General features: G+C 44.0%; 4 protein-coding genes across 9 annotated transcripts; 1 reads left to right on the top strand and 3 right to left on the bottom strand.

The window, feature by feature from the left end:
* The first annotated feature begins 469 nt into the window (after positions 1-469).
* Positions 470-2,818, top strand: cnpy2 (canopy FGF signaling regulator 2). The gene is made up of 6 exons (XM_029151662.3): positions 470-626; positions 806-912; positions 989-1,104; positions 1,274-1,471; positions 1,587-1,683; positions 1,775-2,818. Exons 2-6 carry the CDS (start codon positions 813-815, stop codon positions 1,816-1,818), a joined length of 555 nt encoding a protein of 184 aa, XP_029007495.1. The 5' UTR covers positions 470-626; positions 806-812; the 3' UTR covers positions 1,819-2,818.
* On the bottom strand, positions 2,187-7,672 carry si:ch211-159e12.5 (uncharacterized). The gene is made up of 3 exons (XM_055509193.1): positions 7,554-7,672; positions 7,288-7,391; positions 2,187-7,086 (listed from the first exon to the last, which is right to left on the bottom strand). Exons 2-3 carry the CDS (start codon positions 7,368-7,370, stop codon positions 3,438-3,440), a joined length of 3,732 nt encoding a protein of 1,243 aa, XP_055365168.1. The 5' UTR covers positions 7,371-7,391; positions 7,554-7,672; the 3' UTR covers positions 2,187-3,437.
* Positions 7,673-8,318: 646 nt separating this feature from the next.
* LOC114856048 (EEF1A lysine methyltransferase 3-like) lies at positions 8,319-10,152 on the bottom strand. 3 transcript variants are annotated; one of them, XM_029151657.3, is made up of 4 exons: positions 9,696-10,152; positions 9,376-9,611; positions 9,180-9,291; positions 8,319-8,989 (listed from the first exon to the last, which is right to left on the bottom strand). In XM_029151657.3, exons 2-4 carry the CDS (start codon positions 9,526-9,528, stop codon positions 8,583-8,585), a joined length of 672 nt encoding a protein of 223 aa, XP_029007490.1. In that variant the 5' UTR covers positions 9,529-9,611; positions 9,696-10,152; the 3' UTR covers positions 8,319-8,582. The 3 variants fall into 3 exon arrangements, with proteins under 3 accessions (XP_029007490.1, XP_055365172.1, XP_040926764.1); XM_055509197.1 differs by having other exon boundaries at positions 8,319-8,945; positions 9,175-9,291; positions 9,376-10,152; XM_041070830.2 differs by having other exon boundaries at positions 9,376-10,152.
* A 142-nt stretch (positions 10,153-10,294) lies between these two features.
* On the bottom strand, positions 10,295-15,885 carry stx16 (syntaxin 16). Of its 4 annotated transcripts, none has more exons than XM_029151648.3 (9): positions 15,426-15,885; positions 13,866-13,877; positions 13,644-13,751; positions 13,355-13,495; positions 13,040-13,202; positions 12,839-12,927; positions 12,409-12,552; positions 12,025-12,105; positions 10,295-11,731 (listed from the first exon to the last, which is right to left on the bottom strand). In XM_029151648.3, the coding sequence occupies exons 1-9, from the start codon at positions 15,549-15,551 to the stop codon at positions 11,627-11,629; spliced, it is 969 nt and encodes a 322-aa protein (XP_029007481.1). In that variant the 5' UTR covers positions 15,552-15,885; the 3' UTR covers positions 10,295-11,626. The 4 variants fall into 4 exon arrangements, with proteins under 4 accessions (XP_029007481.1, XP_029007483.1, XP_029007482.1 ...); XM_029151650.3 differs by having other exon boundaries at positions 15,471-15,885; XM_029151649.3 differs by lacking the exon at positions 13,866-13,877.
* Between the last annotated feature and the right edge of the window lie 243 nt (positions 15,886-16,128).

Here is a 16,128-nt window from a genome sequence, read left to right as displayed (position 1 = left end):
CACTTTTATTGACACGGTTTTGTTTGACAAATTGTTGGCATCAGTTACATAAATCAAGTAGAGATAAGGTTTGTGAAGTTTGATTTACCTTTTAGATTTTTCATCATTTAAATACAGCAAATATTTGTTTTCATATTCAATATATTCGAGAAATTTCTTAAAATATGTGATTTCCCTGTGTTGGTGCTAAAATGTTTGACCAGTTTTTCTCACCCACTACTCACTCAATGACAGCACTTCAAATGATGAAAGAGTTAATATTATTAGATTTCGCTAAGTTTTGCTCTGGGATCATTGATTTTTTTATCTTAAATTGTCAGGCCTACACATCTCATTATAACGAGCCTCTGCTTTAAGCTGCTGCTATTCATTCCTGCACAGTCACCTCCACATTGCATCGCATGACTCCATCACGAACGACATTAACGCTACTTTGGTTGCCGTGGCAACGCTATAGTCGCGTGGAGCGAGCCGGGTGGAAGCCTCCTGGTCACGTGGGGCGCTGGCTCGTGTGCGACTGCTTCCGGTTTGTTAGCCGCTTTCCCTACGTCACCACATTTCCCTCGAACGCGATGAAACACCGTGGAATACCGTGAGGCTGGTGTCCGAAACTCAACCGGGAACACGTGAGTTGATTTAAAAGTTACACAATCCGTGTTTTTGTGTGTGTGTTCATTGTGGTCACGCGGTAAGACAGCCGCCGCCGCCGACGGTACCGGCTCATTAGCGCTAACTCAACTGCTGGGTCAGTTTAACGGGCTCTGTCGGTTGACGTCTGGCTGTGTGATGCTACATCTGTCTGTAGATTCAAAATGAGGGACGCCGCTGTCCTGGTCGTGTCGTGTGTGATCCTGTGCCTCCTCCTGAGCCTGAGCCACGCAGCCCGACAAGGACAGGACATCAGATGTGGAGGTAGGTGCCGTAGACCACGTTACACACAGACACACACTGTAGGTTTAGTCAATGTCCTCGCTCTCTGCCCTCGTAGCCTGCAGGGCACTGGTCGATGAAATGGAGTGGGCCATCTCCCAGATCGACCCAAAGAAGATGATCCAGACCGGGTCGTTCAGGATCAACCCGGACGGCAGCCAGTCCATCAGAGAGGTGAGCTTCAGCTCAGCCACGTAGCCACGTCACGTGGGTCCAACCCAGCGCGTGTGACCGAACTGCTGCCGCACACAGTCACGTGGTGCTGCACTTTAAAACCAGTTGTGATACGAAGTGTCCTGTACCTAATCGTGCACTGTGATTATCATCTGTTTTATGCCACCAGGTTCCTCTGGCTCGCTCTGAGGGCAACCTCCTGGAGCTGATGGAGAGCGTGTGTGAAAGGATGGAGGACTATGCAGAAAGAAGAGAATCCTCTACAACCAGGAAATCCTACATTAGGATAAAGCCTCGGGATGGTGGGGCCATGGATCTTTCAGAAGCCATGTTGGATTCAAGAGTCACAGCCGGTTTGAAATTTGCTGTGAGTTTCTATTACGTTTTATTATATGAGTATTTGTTTCTGTCAGGTCATTGATAGTTGTCCTATACCATATACTGTCTATTGCAGCTTATTCTAACATTTTTACTTTCTCCAGTGCGAAACAATTGTTGAGCAGCATGAAGATGAAATCATTGAATTCTTCGCTCATGAGACAGAAAACGTGAAAGACAAACTGTGCAGCAAACGGACAGGTACATTCCACTTCTCTTCTGTGAAACTCAACGCTCCATCACTTTGGCATTGACGATGTCTTGACCTGTTTTCTTGTCCTCTGCTCTGCAGATCTCTGTGATCATGCTCTGAAAATTCCCCATGATGAACTCTGATGTGATCTCTCGTGGCTGCTGTCTCCCTTGGTCTGAATTGGAGACGCTATTGGGTGCTATTATATCATTTTTTATGTTTTCAATATGGCAGTGGAGCAGTTGTGTGCTCTTCACCAAATGAAACTGTGAAGCTGAGAAAATATAGGTAGACTGCCCAGTAGATAGAGCTCCAACAGGATTAATCACACCTAAATAGTGAGTAGTCAACTCATGACACATAACGATCAGGTTTTAATTTGGTGTTCAAGTCCATGTTCGGAAAAGATATTTGCAGAAAAGCTCGTTGTCTGAGGCGCCGTTCCTTTGATTAGGTTTAAATAAACATAGTGAAAATGTGCCTTTTTATTGCAGAAAAATATAGAACAACGCAAAGCACTAATCTGTTTTATTTGAACTTCAGTGTTTAATAATTACAATTGAAATTATTGACTGAACAAAGTACAGATAGTGAAAATCTCACCTGCATTCCAGTGTTGTATACGTTTACATTGACAAAAGGAATTTGTTTTTTCATACCTCAGTTGACCAGTGATACATGAGACACATTTTGATTTTAAAGTGATGTTAAAGGGCTCAAATGTCACAAAATGTTTGGGTAAACGTTAAAAAAACCTGTGTAGTTGATTACTTTTTCCATTCAGCCTATGCAATCCAGGGCAGAACAACAAATCTTTGTCCAATTGCATATAATAAAATAAAATATGAGCTACTTGGGCAGTTCTATCTTTAAAATCAGGATGCTGCTTCATTGTGTGATGGTTGCCTCTCTATTGCCGTTAGTACGCTGCAGCCTTGTCCTGGAGCAACATGTCCTCATGCTTTACTGTTGGAAGATCAGGATGTTTATTGTCATAATATCTGTAAAAATGAAAATCTGTGTCTTGTGAACATTTTGAAATTTCTTTTTTTATCTATAAACTTTAAGTTTCCTTATTATCCGTTATTTTCTAAATTTGTTGAAAATCACAAAAATCATTGCAAATATATTTGTACAACATCATGTGTTTGCAGCCTGAAGTCAAGAATCCTGCCTGAATTATTACCACATTAAAGTATGTTTTTTGTACATAATGAACCACATACTACTGTTAATTATAATCATTACAAACTCAAGGCTGAGACAATGAAAGTTCAAACCCATATTTTCAACCAAAAAGTAATCATCAGAATTAATGTGATGCCATGTTAGTGAAAGTGTACTATCACAAATTAAAACAATGGAAATTATAAAGGACACAAATAGACATTATACCAATATTTATTTTTTACAGTATATACTGAGACATCTAGTCTCTATCATAACTGCAAATAACTACCAATGAAGATTTGGAGAGAAAAAAAATTGTATGGAGATTAGAAGACTAGTTCACGTGGAACAGAGGGGGTTTGAATATAACTCACACCTTTTTTTATTTTTAGTAAAACAGGATCACTATCTGAAATAGTATCTAATGCAGGATGTTTGAGACGTTACTTAGGTGGTGTGTTCTTTAGTAGTTGGGTTATTTTACAGACCTGCTGCTATCACTGCTGGATGAACTATGCCAACCTGTGTCTTCATCTGAGACCACAGCTCTTTCACAGATTCTCCCCCTCAGCTGGACACTCGCATTTGTGTCTCACCCTTTTAGCTGCTCCTCTTCGTCTTCCTCGTCAACAGTCTCTTCTTCTGAGTCACGGCAGCATCTTCTCGCTGCGTCAGTCGTATGAAGCTCCACGTCGGTCTCGCTTTCTGTTCCCCCATCAGGTGTTGTCTCTTGAGCCTTGTCCTCCTCTGCCACGATGACGGTGTCCTCAGAGGTGTGGCTGCTGGCGCTGCTGCAGGACAGCGTGTCCTCTGTGTGTCCTCTTGGCTCTTCGTGGCATTCGTCCTGCTGGATTTGACCCACGTCTACGTCCTCAACGCTTCCTTCACTTGATACTTCCTGTTGCTGTACTTCATCAAACCCCATCTTCTTTGCGTTCCTGTCGTCCGACCAACCTGAACGCTCTCCTAAACTCTCAGGGTCCCACGGTTCACTTACTTCCTCCTCTTCGTTCTCAGAATCAGGTGCCGTGTGTTTCCGTATGCGATTTACTGCATCCCACAGGGACGTGGGATGCTGGGGCTCGCCTTTGTGAGGCAAGTCAAGAGGAGCGCTCTCATCATCCTGTTGAGACGGCGGAGCAAAGCCTAAAGGCGGATTTGAGGGTGAATCGGGGAGACGGGAGGATGAAAATTCATTAATCTGGTCTAAATCGGGAGCGGGGACACTTTCAGGAACAGCAGGGCCAGGAATTAGCGAAACGGGCTCGGCGTCTGCTTTGTGTGACTGACAGGAAGCGGACGGAGGCGCGGAGTGGAGCGCGTCACGGTCTGAGCCCGAAGGATGAGTCTGAGGCGCCGTCACGCGGGCCTGGGAGGTTTTCTGTGCTAAACATTCTGCAGGATCATCACCCGCATCTGTTTGTGACTGTTCCTCAGCCTCAATATTCTCCTTCGCACAGGTAGCATCCTGTCCTTCTCTTTCTGACTGGCTGTCAGGCCTGTCATCCTGGTCTGTTGTCGTTTCGAGAAACACAGTAGGACTTTCTCTTTGCGTTTGCTCTTCAGACACAAGACTTTGAATGTGTTCATTGGATGTGTCATACGCTTGTTCCGAAGCATGTCTAGGCTCTACATCCTTTGATTGTTGCTCCCCGGTGGCGTTGCTTTCTTCTGGCTGGTCATTTCCAGGTTGCTCTGACGTCATATCTTTTGCAAAGTCCTCAAGGGCACCGTTAAACTTATTCTCTACTAGCTGTGACGGTTCATCCTCATGTGTAACTGTGGGTTCTGCTTCCAGACACTCGTCTATTAAGTGAAGAGGAGGAGGAGGAAGGCTTGGGGAATGATCTGTGCAGGGACTGGATTCTGGGGGAAGAGGGACCAGGTCCAGCGCTGTGTGAGGGGATGTTGGGGTTCCAGCTTCAACAAGTGCAGCCAATTCTGAGTTGTCCTGAGGCGAGTCAGACGTGTGTGAGAGAGGGGGGGAATCAGAGAGGTCTTCAGGAGAACTGAAGAGATGATGCTGAGCGGGGGAATCGCTTTCAACAAGCTGCTCAGGGTCATCGGGTCCAGTAGCAGAGTCGAGCTGGACGCCCTCAGTCATTTGAGTTTCCTCTGTTTCAGTAGTTAGACACGGCTGATCCTGAGATCCTACAAATTCCCCGTCGTTCTCGTTTGTTCCTCGATCTTCAGCGTCGTCCGTGGGCCCCACCTCCACGTGATTCTGTGGCGGTTCCTCTCCCGCCGTCTCCTCTGGGATAAACCCAGCTGCTTCAGGAAGGAGTCCCGGCGAAGGCTCGGCCTCCTCATCCTCCTCATCCTCCTCGTCTTCTCCGGGCTGCTGCTCAGCGATGCAGTCACACAGCGGGAGTCCTAAAATCCTTTGAGCGCGCTCCTCCAAGGTCTCACACACCGAAGCTGTGGACACGCAATGTAGCTCAGGCCTGTCATTTATTTGGGAGGATGTTCTCTCTGTGGTTCGGTCAGTGGTTGTGACCTGACTGTTTGATTCGGGGGAATCCGTTTCTGCTTGGTTGGCTACATAGTGAACGTGATCTTTCTTTGGTGATGGAATCAGCTCCATTTTGACCACAACACAGCTGGTGTCGATAACCCAGAGAGCTTTACTGCCCTCAGATTCTGGGTCCTTAAGGTCCGGTCTCTGTGCTCGGGGCTCGTCTGGAGGAGCGCGCTGCTGGCTGAGTGGACCATCCGCCCTGCCGCCCTCACTTTGTACCTTTAAACAGGAAGTAGCTGAAGACGCTGCGTCAGCCCTGCTTGTGAAACCCGGTTCTCTCCATAGAGGATATTTGACCGACACCGGCTGTTTTGATTCCTTCCCAAATGAGGAATTTGCATCAGGTAAATCTCTTTCTGGGGCGACTCTCGCTTCTTGGGTGTTCGATGGATTATCGTGAAGCAACTCGCTCTGTTTGGAGCTTGTAATGTCAGTATTTGACTTCTCTGACACTTTGAAGTCCACCTCATCAGCGAGGTCGGGGTGACTGTCATCGCCGTCCTGTGAAGCCTTGGAAGCCTCAGCGCTGGTCTGAGCGCTGGTCTGAGCGCTGGTCTGAGCGCTGGTCTGAGCGATGCAGAGAGGCAGGGACGGCGTTTCCGTGGCGCCGGCTATCCGGGACACCAGGCAGAACACGGTCATCCCACCGGTTCTTTTGTTCAGCCTGAATTTTCTGCCTTCAATGATCTTAGAGGATGTCTGTGTGTTGCCAACCGCATCAGAAGTTTGTTTCTGTGGAAGGGAGAAGGCGTGGCCGTGAACCGGACCCGCTCCCTGCGAGGCTTCCGCTTCCTGTCTTCTGCGCTTCGTTCCGTCCAGCTCTGCACAGGTTGTGCCGTCACCTGGCTTCGTGCACTCCTCTCTCTCTCCCTTCCGCTCACGCTGCAGCTCGTCGCGCGCCTCCTCTCTGAGTGCGGGTTGAGGCCAGCAGCTTTGCCTGCTGCCTTCCTGCTCCCAGCCGGTGACGCGGTGCTTCGCTGCAGGCGTGCTTTTGTGTGGGTCGCTGTAAGGAGGGGGAGCCGCGTAGCCCGGAGGATGACTGAACATCCTCCTTTGGACGCCTGTCGGGTCTTTAACCTCCAACGTGCGGCCTGTATTATGGGACGTAGCTTGTGGCTGATAATAAGTTGGAGTTTGCATTCGGCCTCCAGCATCCCACAATCCCGACTCTCTGACGTTTGCAGACTGTCTGAGTTGCAGCAGCAGCGCCGCCGCCCGCGGGTCTGTCCCCGTCCTGCCCTCCAGCAGGCCCTGGGCGGCGCCGCGTAACTCTGCCTCCAAACGCCGTCTCCTTGGCAGCGAGTGGCAGTAGCGCGCGGCCCAGGCCTCCAGCTCTCTGTAGCTGCTGTCGCTCCTCCTGGCAGAAGCCTCCCTGTTGGGCCGGGCCGGACCGCAGGGCTCCCAGCGCCTCTGCCACGCCTCCCTCAGAAGCCCCCCCTCGTAGTCCCTCGCCGCCCGCTGAGCCGCCGTCCACTCGCTGTCTCTGGCGTCGTGAGAGCGATACTCGCCGCGGTACTGGTGCTGCTGGGTGCGACGGTCCAGGATGAAGGGGAACCGGGGTGAAGTGGGGGCCGACAGCTCTGGGTCCGTCCAGGCGGCGTATTCTTCTAGAGCCCCTTCAGTCCTCGGCCCTGGTGCCGTCCAGTAACTGGACTCCCTGCCTTGATCCTGCTGCTGAGCGTAGTACAGTGGATAATGGGCTGCTTGGTGTCTGTCATGGTGGCTGTGGGTACATCAAGTTAAAAACATGCTCTAAAGATGTAGTTTGCAGATTTAAAAAGTTAAATGAAACCATAACGTACAAATTTGTAGTTTTACTTATTATCAAGAGTTATCAACATTGATAAACTGCAACAAAGGTAAAAATTATCAATTAGGCTTAAAGTTTTTTATGGAAATTGTAACATTTTAGAACTGAACTCACTTATGACTGCAGTTCCTCCCAGGAATTGTACCAAATTTGGCATAAAGAGCTGTCTGAGTCTGATTCTCGGGCCAGAACTCCATCCTTTGGTTTCCTACACAGATCTGAAACATTGAAAAACACACTCACCGTGATTATTTTGAAAGTTTACAAAAACTGTTCATTATCATTCTGGCAAAACATGAGATATATTTTTAAGTCATATAAAAGTTAAACTTTATCAGAGTATTGACATATATATTGTTATAAAGACCCTTAACACGTACCTTCGGTCAGAGTATTGTGCTGGGTGCCCATGAGGCGACACGAAGTCTGATGAAGTCCTAACTGGACGGGCTGATGGTTTTCAGTAGTTCAGTAGTTCAGTAGTCCACCTCCCACACACACACACACACACACACACGCTCCCACTGTCTGCCCACCCTCACCCCATCCAACATGCCCAGTTTAAATACCACTGAGGAATTTTTTAATTAGCTTTTCAGTAACGCTATTTTGAATGAAATGCTACTTTCATTCTCTTTTCAAATGACAAAAGGTTATGTGTTACTAACAAAAAAGTACAAAACTATTTCAAGACTCAAATCTAACAACAAGATAAAAATAATGAGTTTTATAAAATCAGTAGCTTCTCATCACACATAAAACCATAATATTTAGGCTTAATTATAATTGCGGTTGTGCTGAGTATTGAACCAGTCGTACGGGGGTGCTGCCTGTGCTGATGAGCAGACGCTGCACAGAGATAGGAATCTGTTGTTTTGTGGCCTAAACTGCAGCAGAGGGAGAGACGGGCAGCGCACGTGTTGTCTCCCTTTCTTTGAAACTCTCCAGCGTAACAAACAGGCTTTCCATTTCTGAACAGAAAGTCTGTACATCAGCAGAGAACAGGAGAGAGGGGATGAAGTACGTACAGACAGCAGGCGGCAGGGGCGGCCGACAATCTGTTGATGTTGACAGAAAACGGGAGGAACTTTTTTTGGATCTCAGTGAAAAACATTAAAGGTAGAATGAACAGGAAGTTCACTGTGTGGGATGAAATTTATATTTTATTACATTAGGTACAGATAAAGGTACACAATAAAGTGACCAGTGAGTGTAAAACAAGACTAAAACGTTTTGTTATACAAAAGAACCTAAAAATATTCCATCTTGACACATGAAATAAAGTATTACAGTTTCAGAGAGACCCCATTTTATCGTTTTTTATTTTATAGGTGACATTGGATTTTGCAGCATCACTGGTGCTTGTAATAAATGCTTTTCAATGCATCAGTAACTGTATTGGTGGTGGACTAGTCGTGTGAACACTGCTCTGTTCTTAGAGAAGCGCTGTAGATGTTGATGTTCTGCTTGTCATCGCGGTGCAGCAGGTCAACCTCAAACCGGCTCGGTAGATAGTCCTGGTAGAAAGCTGGAGTCCGGTGCTCCTGGCGCATCTTCGACGACAAATACGCCACGGCACCAGACCTGCACAGGTGCGTCAGCGTCTCCACAAGTAGCGGGTACGTGCCTGGGAGGTAAATGATGTCTGCACAAAGGACCAGGTCCCAGTCAGAAGGGAAGTTCACGTGGTCCTCACCCCAGGACAGAGGGACGACGGTGGGAGGACGCGGCCAGCCACCAGGGGGCGCGTTGGCTGCGACGTTGGCCTGAAGCTGCGGGAGAACCACAGGGAGGTCTGTGAGGGTCACCGCCGCTCCTGCGTGAAATCACGGAATGCCCTTTATTTATGAGGAGCATACAGTACATTAGGTCTGATGTCATTGGAGTAATAAATGTAATTGTTCTAATTATAAAACGAGCCACCTGCATCAAATGGAGCGTTTATGAGCACAGAACAAGGCACAGCAAACATCACACTTCACATCAAACAGACAGACGTACAGTACCGAGCCGTGCTGCCAGAATCCCGACGACCCCGGTACCGGCTCCGAGCTCGATGACCCGCTTCCCCCCCAGCTCCACGGACCGCTCCCCCAGGTACCGGCACAGCTGCAGCGCCTGCGTGCGCACAAACACTCACCACCGCGGAAGCGGAGCGCGAGGAACGAGCGCGAGCGCGGCCCGAACCGGGGCGGTTCTTACCGCGTCCCAGACCGGAGCGGCCACGCCGAGGTTGGCCCCGAACACCTGCCGTATCTTCAGCTCCTGCCCGAACAATCTGTAAACGCTGTCCAGAGAAAAGGTCTCCGCGAACAGACAGTCGTCGGCTGGAAACGGGTCCTCGTCACAGCTCATGGCCGGAGATCGGCGCGTGCGATCACGCTCGGAACCGGCGGCTCGGTCCGCGTCTGCTTCCAGGTCAAGAGTAACAGGAGCTGCTGCGAGAGGCAAAGCGTAAATAGACCGGTTAAAAACATGACGTTAGTAAAGAATAGTAAAGATGCGGCTTCCACTTTTATTACAATGTATTTATCACCGCCTCGCCGCTGTTTTACAATAGAATTCATCTATCCCATCAGTTGCGTACTGAGTATTAACATGGAGCTGACGCTGTGTTTCATAGTTGTAGTTTTCCTCCCCGTCTTTGCGTTAAAATGCACATTTGCATTAAAAAGAGCCAGTCTTTTATTTTGAAATGTGACACAGATCCTTAGTTTCCGGGTTAGTAAAAGCTAATATGTGCATAACTGCATAATTTATTAGGTGTTTTTGTTTTTGAGAAACTGCATGTGCTAAATACCAGTCATCTGCACATGACTGAATACTGTTGCTCTGCTATAGGTTAGTTCTACTATTAGGTACAGAGTCTAGCTACAATGTTTCTAATTGGAACAACACATTAATATAGACAGAATACACTAAATTGGGAAAACTAGCAAATACTCACATTCCAGCAAAAACAACCACCAGACATTCGTCACTTTCATTTCAACCGATTAAAATTCTTACACCATTATAATAAAAGTTGTTGAGTTAGCTTTCTCAGCACACTGAGCTTAGTTGGGAAACTCCATTTCCTGAATTACATCAAGTCAGCGATGAAGATCAAAATACAAAACACTGATTATCTTCTAGGTTTATTTAAAAAAAAACACTTTGAGGTGTCCTCACCAGTTTTGTGTGGAAAACCAAACATAAGTATGAGAAGCACTAGAACACAACTGCTTTTTTTTCCACAGACACTTCACATCAATGACAAAGATCATTTAACAGGTGTATAATGTGTAGCGTTGAGTACAGATATGCAGAATAAAGCTCTTCATTTCAGCTTTACAAAATACAAGAACATGTAAATCTCCAACACAGTCCAGTAAAATAAAACATGTCTATCATGGGAAAACAAGGCTGTCTTCATACATCTGTGTTTGAGTACGCCACAGTTTCCTCAGTGGAGAGGAAATTAACTGTTAGGTTTGGACTTCAAATACACTATAATAATATATAAGAATTCTGCCTGAGACAGAAGAATGAAGCCTCTAGATTATTTGAAGTTATTAAAAAATAAATAGTTCTCTTCATCATACAGATGACAGTAGTATTACATCCATCACATCCCATCAGGCTTCAATGTGCAAACTGCAAAAAGTAGCACTTTATGCAAGGACCATGGAAAACAAAGAGCATTGAGTGTTTTAAATGAGCACTTCATAAAAAAAGTGCAGCAGGTCTGCAACAGCAGGTAACGTTTCAAATGATTTCAAATGATGACTTGGAGGACAGTCCTGGCTGCTACACCCTCCTTAGACCAGTGTTGGATCAACACGAACCTCAATATTGTTATTATTCTGATTAATATCATTATTAAACAGACAACGATGGTCCACAAACCAAAGGAATTAGTTTGATTGACTCATGACTGATGAATAATTATATCCCATACTGTACTAGTAAAAAACATTTCATTTTAGTCTTAAGGTAAAATACTGAGCCAGGACATAAACCCAGTACTACAATGAAATTGATCTACTACACATTTCTCTTTCATATTTTCTTACAAAGTGCCATTCACCATGTTTGCAATGATATTAAACAGAAATGAACAACAAACATCACAACTCGTGCTTCAAGTTCAAGCAGAGCTTCCTCTGCTTTAGCAATTTAACATCGATCGTCCATGATTTCACACCACCAAGTGTTTTTTTCTGATTAAGACTTTTTTGTCAGCGTGGTTTGGTTTGATAAACCTTTGTTGCAGTCACTTGATAAAATAGCCACAGTTCCAACAGACTGATTGTTTCTTTCAATAAAATATCAACCACAGACCCGTGGAGACATCTGGACGTTTCCCAGTAGGTATGAAAAGCAGTCGGCTTTGTTTTGAGCAGAACTGAGACAAAGTCCACACGAATGCACAACAAATACCCAAACAGAAAACAAAAGCCAGAGTAATGCATTATTTAAACTTTGTTCCAAAAAGAATAATTATTAGAACAATGACTATGACAGTGAGAATCAAAATGACCAGCATCTTTCTGTTTTTCTTCTGATACTGTTCCGCCTGCAAAGAAACAAAAACAAAATCATTTTGTGCTTTCAGTCTGAAGGCATTAGATAAGTACTTATAACAACTATATAACGGTTTATGTATTTACCTGTTAAGTGTTTGTAGACAGATTATAGATTAGATTATAATATCAATATAATAACTGAAACACTCTGCTGGAAGCACAGATGGACTAAAGCTTTGAGACTAGAAGACATGACTCTAACCCTGGTCAAAACATTTACCTCTTAATATGACACACAACTGAGCAAACTGTAATACAACACCTATTATTTGCAACATTGTACCTTTTGTAACTGTTTCAGTCCATCATCAGTTTTCACACAGGCCTGCTCCACGTTGAAGTCAATTCTGTCAAGTACGGTGCCCTAGAGGAAAATGGGAGATATTGTTACTTAGACTTGCAGGAATTATTTATTTTTAGGTGATGTTTTATCAGTTTCCTTGGTTTGATTTGCCTTCGCTTAAAGGTTTAAAGGTTTCAGTTTAAACCTTCAATTAAATTAATCATTGTGTAATGTGTTATTAAGGAAAGAAAAAGATTAAATAGATTTATACTGGATGATTTACAGGTTAGAAGTAATTTGGGTATCTGTCAACTGCACATTTGTGTCTCTGCACTACTGTTATCTTTGCTACATAATCCTGTGTGTCATGGCGGCTTCGAATACCTGTTCCACAACCATTCCGGCCAGGTCCCGGAAAATCTCATTGAGATCAGAGATGGACTGCACGATCTGTCGGATCTCCCGCTCCCGTTCTTCTACCATTACGGTGTTCTGCTCAACCATCATCAGCTGATCATCTGTGAAGCCCTGAAAAAGACAAATTTAATACAATTAGAGTTTTATTATTAGACACATATTTATCAGTCCAAGAGCATCAGCACACGTGGCTCCAGTCAGACCACACTATTCCTTTTCTTTTTTTTTAATATCCATGTTATGTTTTTGCTTATGCCTTGTGAAGCTGTTCACTGTGTTAAAGGTTTGACTTAATTTAGTTTGAACTAGTAATTTCTTAATAACTACGCTACCTAGAGCTATTGGCTCTATGTTTGTAAGCTAGTTTGGATAATCTTGTATATTTTTTCCTACTCACTTTGTCATAAAGAGCTAAATCCTCGTCCTCTTCCATTAAAGGTCCCGAGTCAAAAAAGTGCTTTGATCTTTCCTCTCGGTTCTTCATACCTGATAGATGATATTAAAACAACATAAAAATGGAAAATGATCTGATTGAGGATTAAATCATGAGCATTGTGGACTGAAAACCTATGAGGGCTAGGCTTTCTGTAGTTCTCACGTTTTAGGTAGCTGGACTGTGTGTGCCTGAAGTTAGTGGACAACTCCTGCAGGCTCTGCGCCAGAGACGACACTACATTTCTTAGTAGTCGTTCCTCCTGCTCGGTGCAGTGGCCATAGCGACACTGCAAACTTGTCACAGCTCTTTGGCATCGATGGAACATCTGCAGTGAAGCAAAAATGTGTATAAGTAGAAACAAATTGCATGTTGTCTTTGAAATGCTGACTCTGTTTCTGCAATGATTTAAAAACAGAGGATCAGTTCTTCATTATGCTTTTACTGGTATCACGTGCTTGAGTAAACCTGAAAATCTACCTGTGTGATCTCCTGAGTGGTGATCTCTATGGCATGCTCTTCTTCACTACTGTCATCCAGTGTGGGACGGTTCATATGCTTGTCATGAAGTAAGGCCAGGTCCTTCATCTTCTGCTGAACCCGTGTGATTTCATACTGAATCTGAAAAGCAACGAGTCATGATTGGAGGCATGCAGACTTTATTTTGTACATTACATTGTTTTGTATTTTTTACATTACATTTTTACAACATTCTTCTTCAATTGAATGTAAAAGGTGGGCAAAGATCCATCTGCAGAAGTTGTATTACCTCATCAACCCCCTCTATCCATTTTGGAGGCAGCTTTTTAGTCACTCCTATAGCAGCTTCAGGATCCAGACTGATGCCTGACACCAGAGCCATTCGATCATCAGCCAACTTAAGAGCGGAGATAAAACAAAATAAAACTTTTAATACAATGGATTCAAAATGATAATAATGATAATGAACTATATTATTAGCCAAATCTACCACGAGGGGAAATGGCAATACCTCATCAAGCTCCTAATGCGATTGACAGAGAGCAGAATGGCCCCATCCAACAGAGAACAAGAAAAAGGGGAGAAAGACAGAAGTATTGAGCCAGTAAACAGCAAAAAAGGTTTTTGCATTCACTTCAACAAACAATTTAATTACTTTGACATAAGTGTTATGATTAGTGTTAACCCTACGGATTCATAAAGTCTGAATGCATCTAGATGATTTAAAAACATGTGAATGCAAAACGAAATCAAACAAGAAACTAAATAATTCTTTTTGAAACTAACCAACAAATATAAGAAACAGTGAGAAATGATGAAAAAAGCTGAAATCATTAGGTTTCCTTATCACGTGAGTTTATGCAGTAGAGAGAAAAGAATACTTGAAAGAAAATTTGATATGAAGTTGTTTCATACACATTGAAACAAAGTAAGTCCAGTAAGTCCAATAAAGAGTTGAAGGAGAGCTCTATTTACATCTAAGCATCTCTACTCTTTAGTATTGATGTCACTGAAAGATGAACCTTTTCATGCCCACTTTTCTTTGTTCAGTAACAAAGGGTTATAAAAAAACAAACATGAGGGCAAGGAGTTGCCCTTTATTCTTTTCAACAGCTGAAATTCATCTGGCTGTTTAACACAAAAACTGATTATTGTGAATGGTCATACAGGCCGTACACCTGCTTAATGTACCGCACAGGTGAAGGGTAAACAGAAGCATTTAATGCTGGAGCCTGGATAGTAAAGGGTATCAGTGCAAGTCAACAAGTAGAAGAGTAAATGTTTCATGCATCAGAAGAGTAAGGTACTGAGATGTGCTGGGCATCTACGTCAACAAGAACAAGAAGGCCAGCTGAGAGTTTTAATGTTTCTTGGTCAGAGGTCAGCATGGTCCAGCCTGCAACCACGCAGCCTCATATGCATTACACTGCCCTAGCACCGGTCAGTCATGGGCAGCATTAAATACTCCCAATGCTGACTGTTTAGCATTAAATCTGTCCTACACAACATTACAACACATTAATGGTGTCAATGAAGAAATTCGGTAGACTAGACAAAATCAGACATAATGTTTAACAAATCAATGGGAGTTTACTGACATTTAACATAAATAATAATAAAATATTGTATCCACACTGACCACGGCAACTTTAGAGGACAAATACATCACAACCACAGTTTCACTGACACTAAATCAAAACGTTATGTAGACCACAAGACATTTTACCAGTGAATAGCACTATGGGTGTATTACTAAAATATTATTTAACCTAACTAATATTAGTTGTGTTGAAAATAAATAATAATATTGGACGTTTTTTTGCTATTATTTGCATCTAGTGTCAACATTTAGCGAATGTGGCGATTAAAATACAAGACGATCTTAGCTTCACATCCTCCATCACATCAGGTAATCAGCCCTGAGATCGAATGACGGGGCTCACAGACGCCACCGTTGTAGGAATCCTCCTGAATAATACTTAGCATGTACTTGTGACTAGCTAACAGGTCTAGGTGACTGGCTACATGCAAACACACACAGTAAGATGTCAAAACGATGCAGACCACTCACCGCAGCATTGCTACGTGTACTCAGACGGGGGTCGTATGTACTCACTTGCTCAGCCAATATCTGCCGGTTTTGGATTGCATTGTTCCGCATTAACAAGAAGGCATCGGTCAGACGCCTAGTAGCCATGACTGTCTAGCTTTAAATCTAAGTTTACACCTAATTTAATACAGGCGATGATTGTACAAATGATCCTCACTGCCGCTGAGCCGTTGCTAACACGCTTAGCTAGAATCAGGTTTGCCCGTAAGAAACTATGATGAATCTCGCGACACCGCGACAACAACGGACATCAAGCGACTTTAAACATAACTATCTGCTAAGCAACTCTAATACTTAAGTTAAAACTAATAAACATGATCTCGAATTTACTCTAAAATGCTGGATTTAATGCCAGACAGCCAGCGATATTCCGCATCTAGCGAGCTACGGAAGTAAAACATAAACGTAAACACTTGCGTAAACGGTTTCTTCTTCTTCTTCTACGCAAGCGTGTAGCCTCCCACTTGGAGCAGAAGCGCACTACTGCCCCCGGCGGCATTCTTTTATAACACTGGCTTTTTCATTCATAAACATCTCACTATGAAGGCCAGTTTATGATTAATTTCTCACTTTAGAGGATAAGCGAAGTACATTTTCAAATACACCAATTATATTATGCTACAAGATCTAACCAATTCTACGAGTCTAATTGAAGTTTCCTTTG

The sequence above is a fragment of the Betta splendens genome, chromosome 5 (assembly GCF_900634795.4).
Source record: "Betta splendens chromosome 5, fBetSpl5.4, whole genome shotgun sequence".
NCBI lineage: Eukaryota > Metazoa > Chordata > Actinopteri > Anabantiformes > Osphronemidae > Betta > Betta splendens.
Note: the sequence above shows the minus strand (reverse complement) of the source record. Positions and strands in the feature narration are given on the sequence as shown.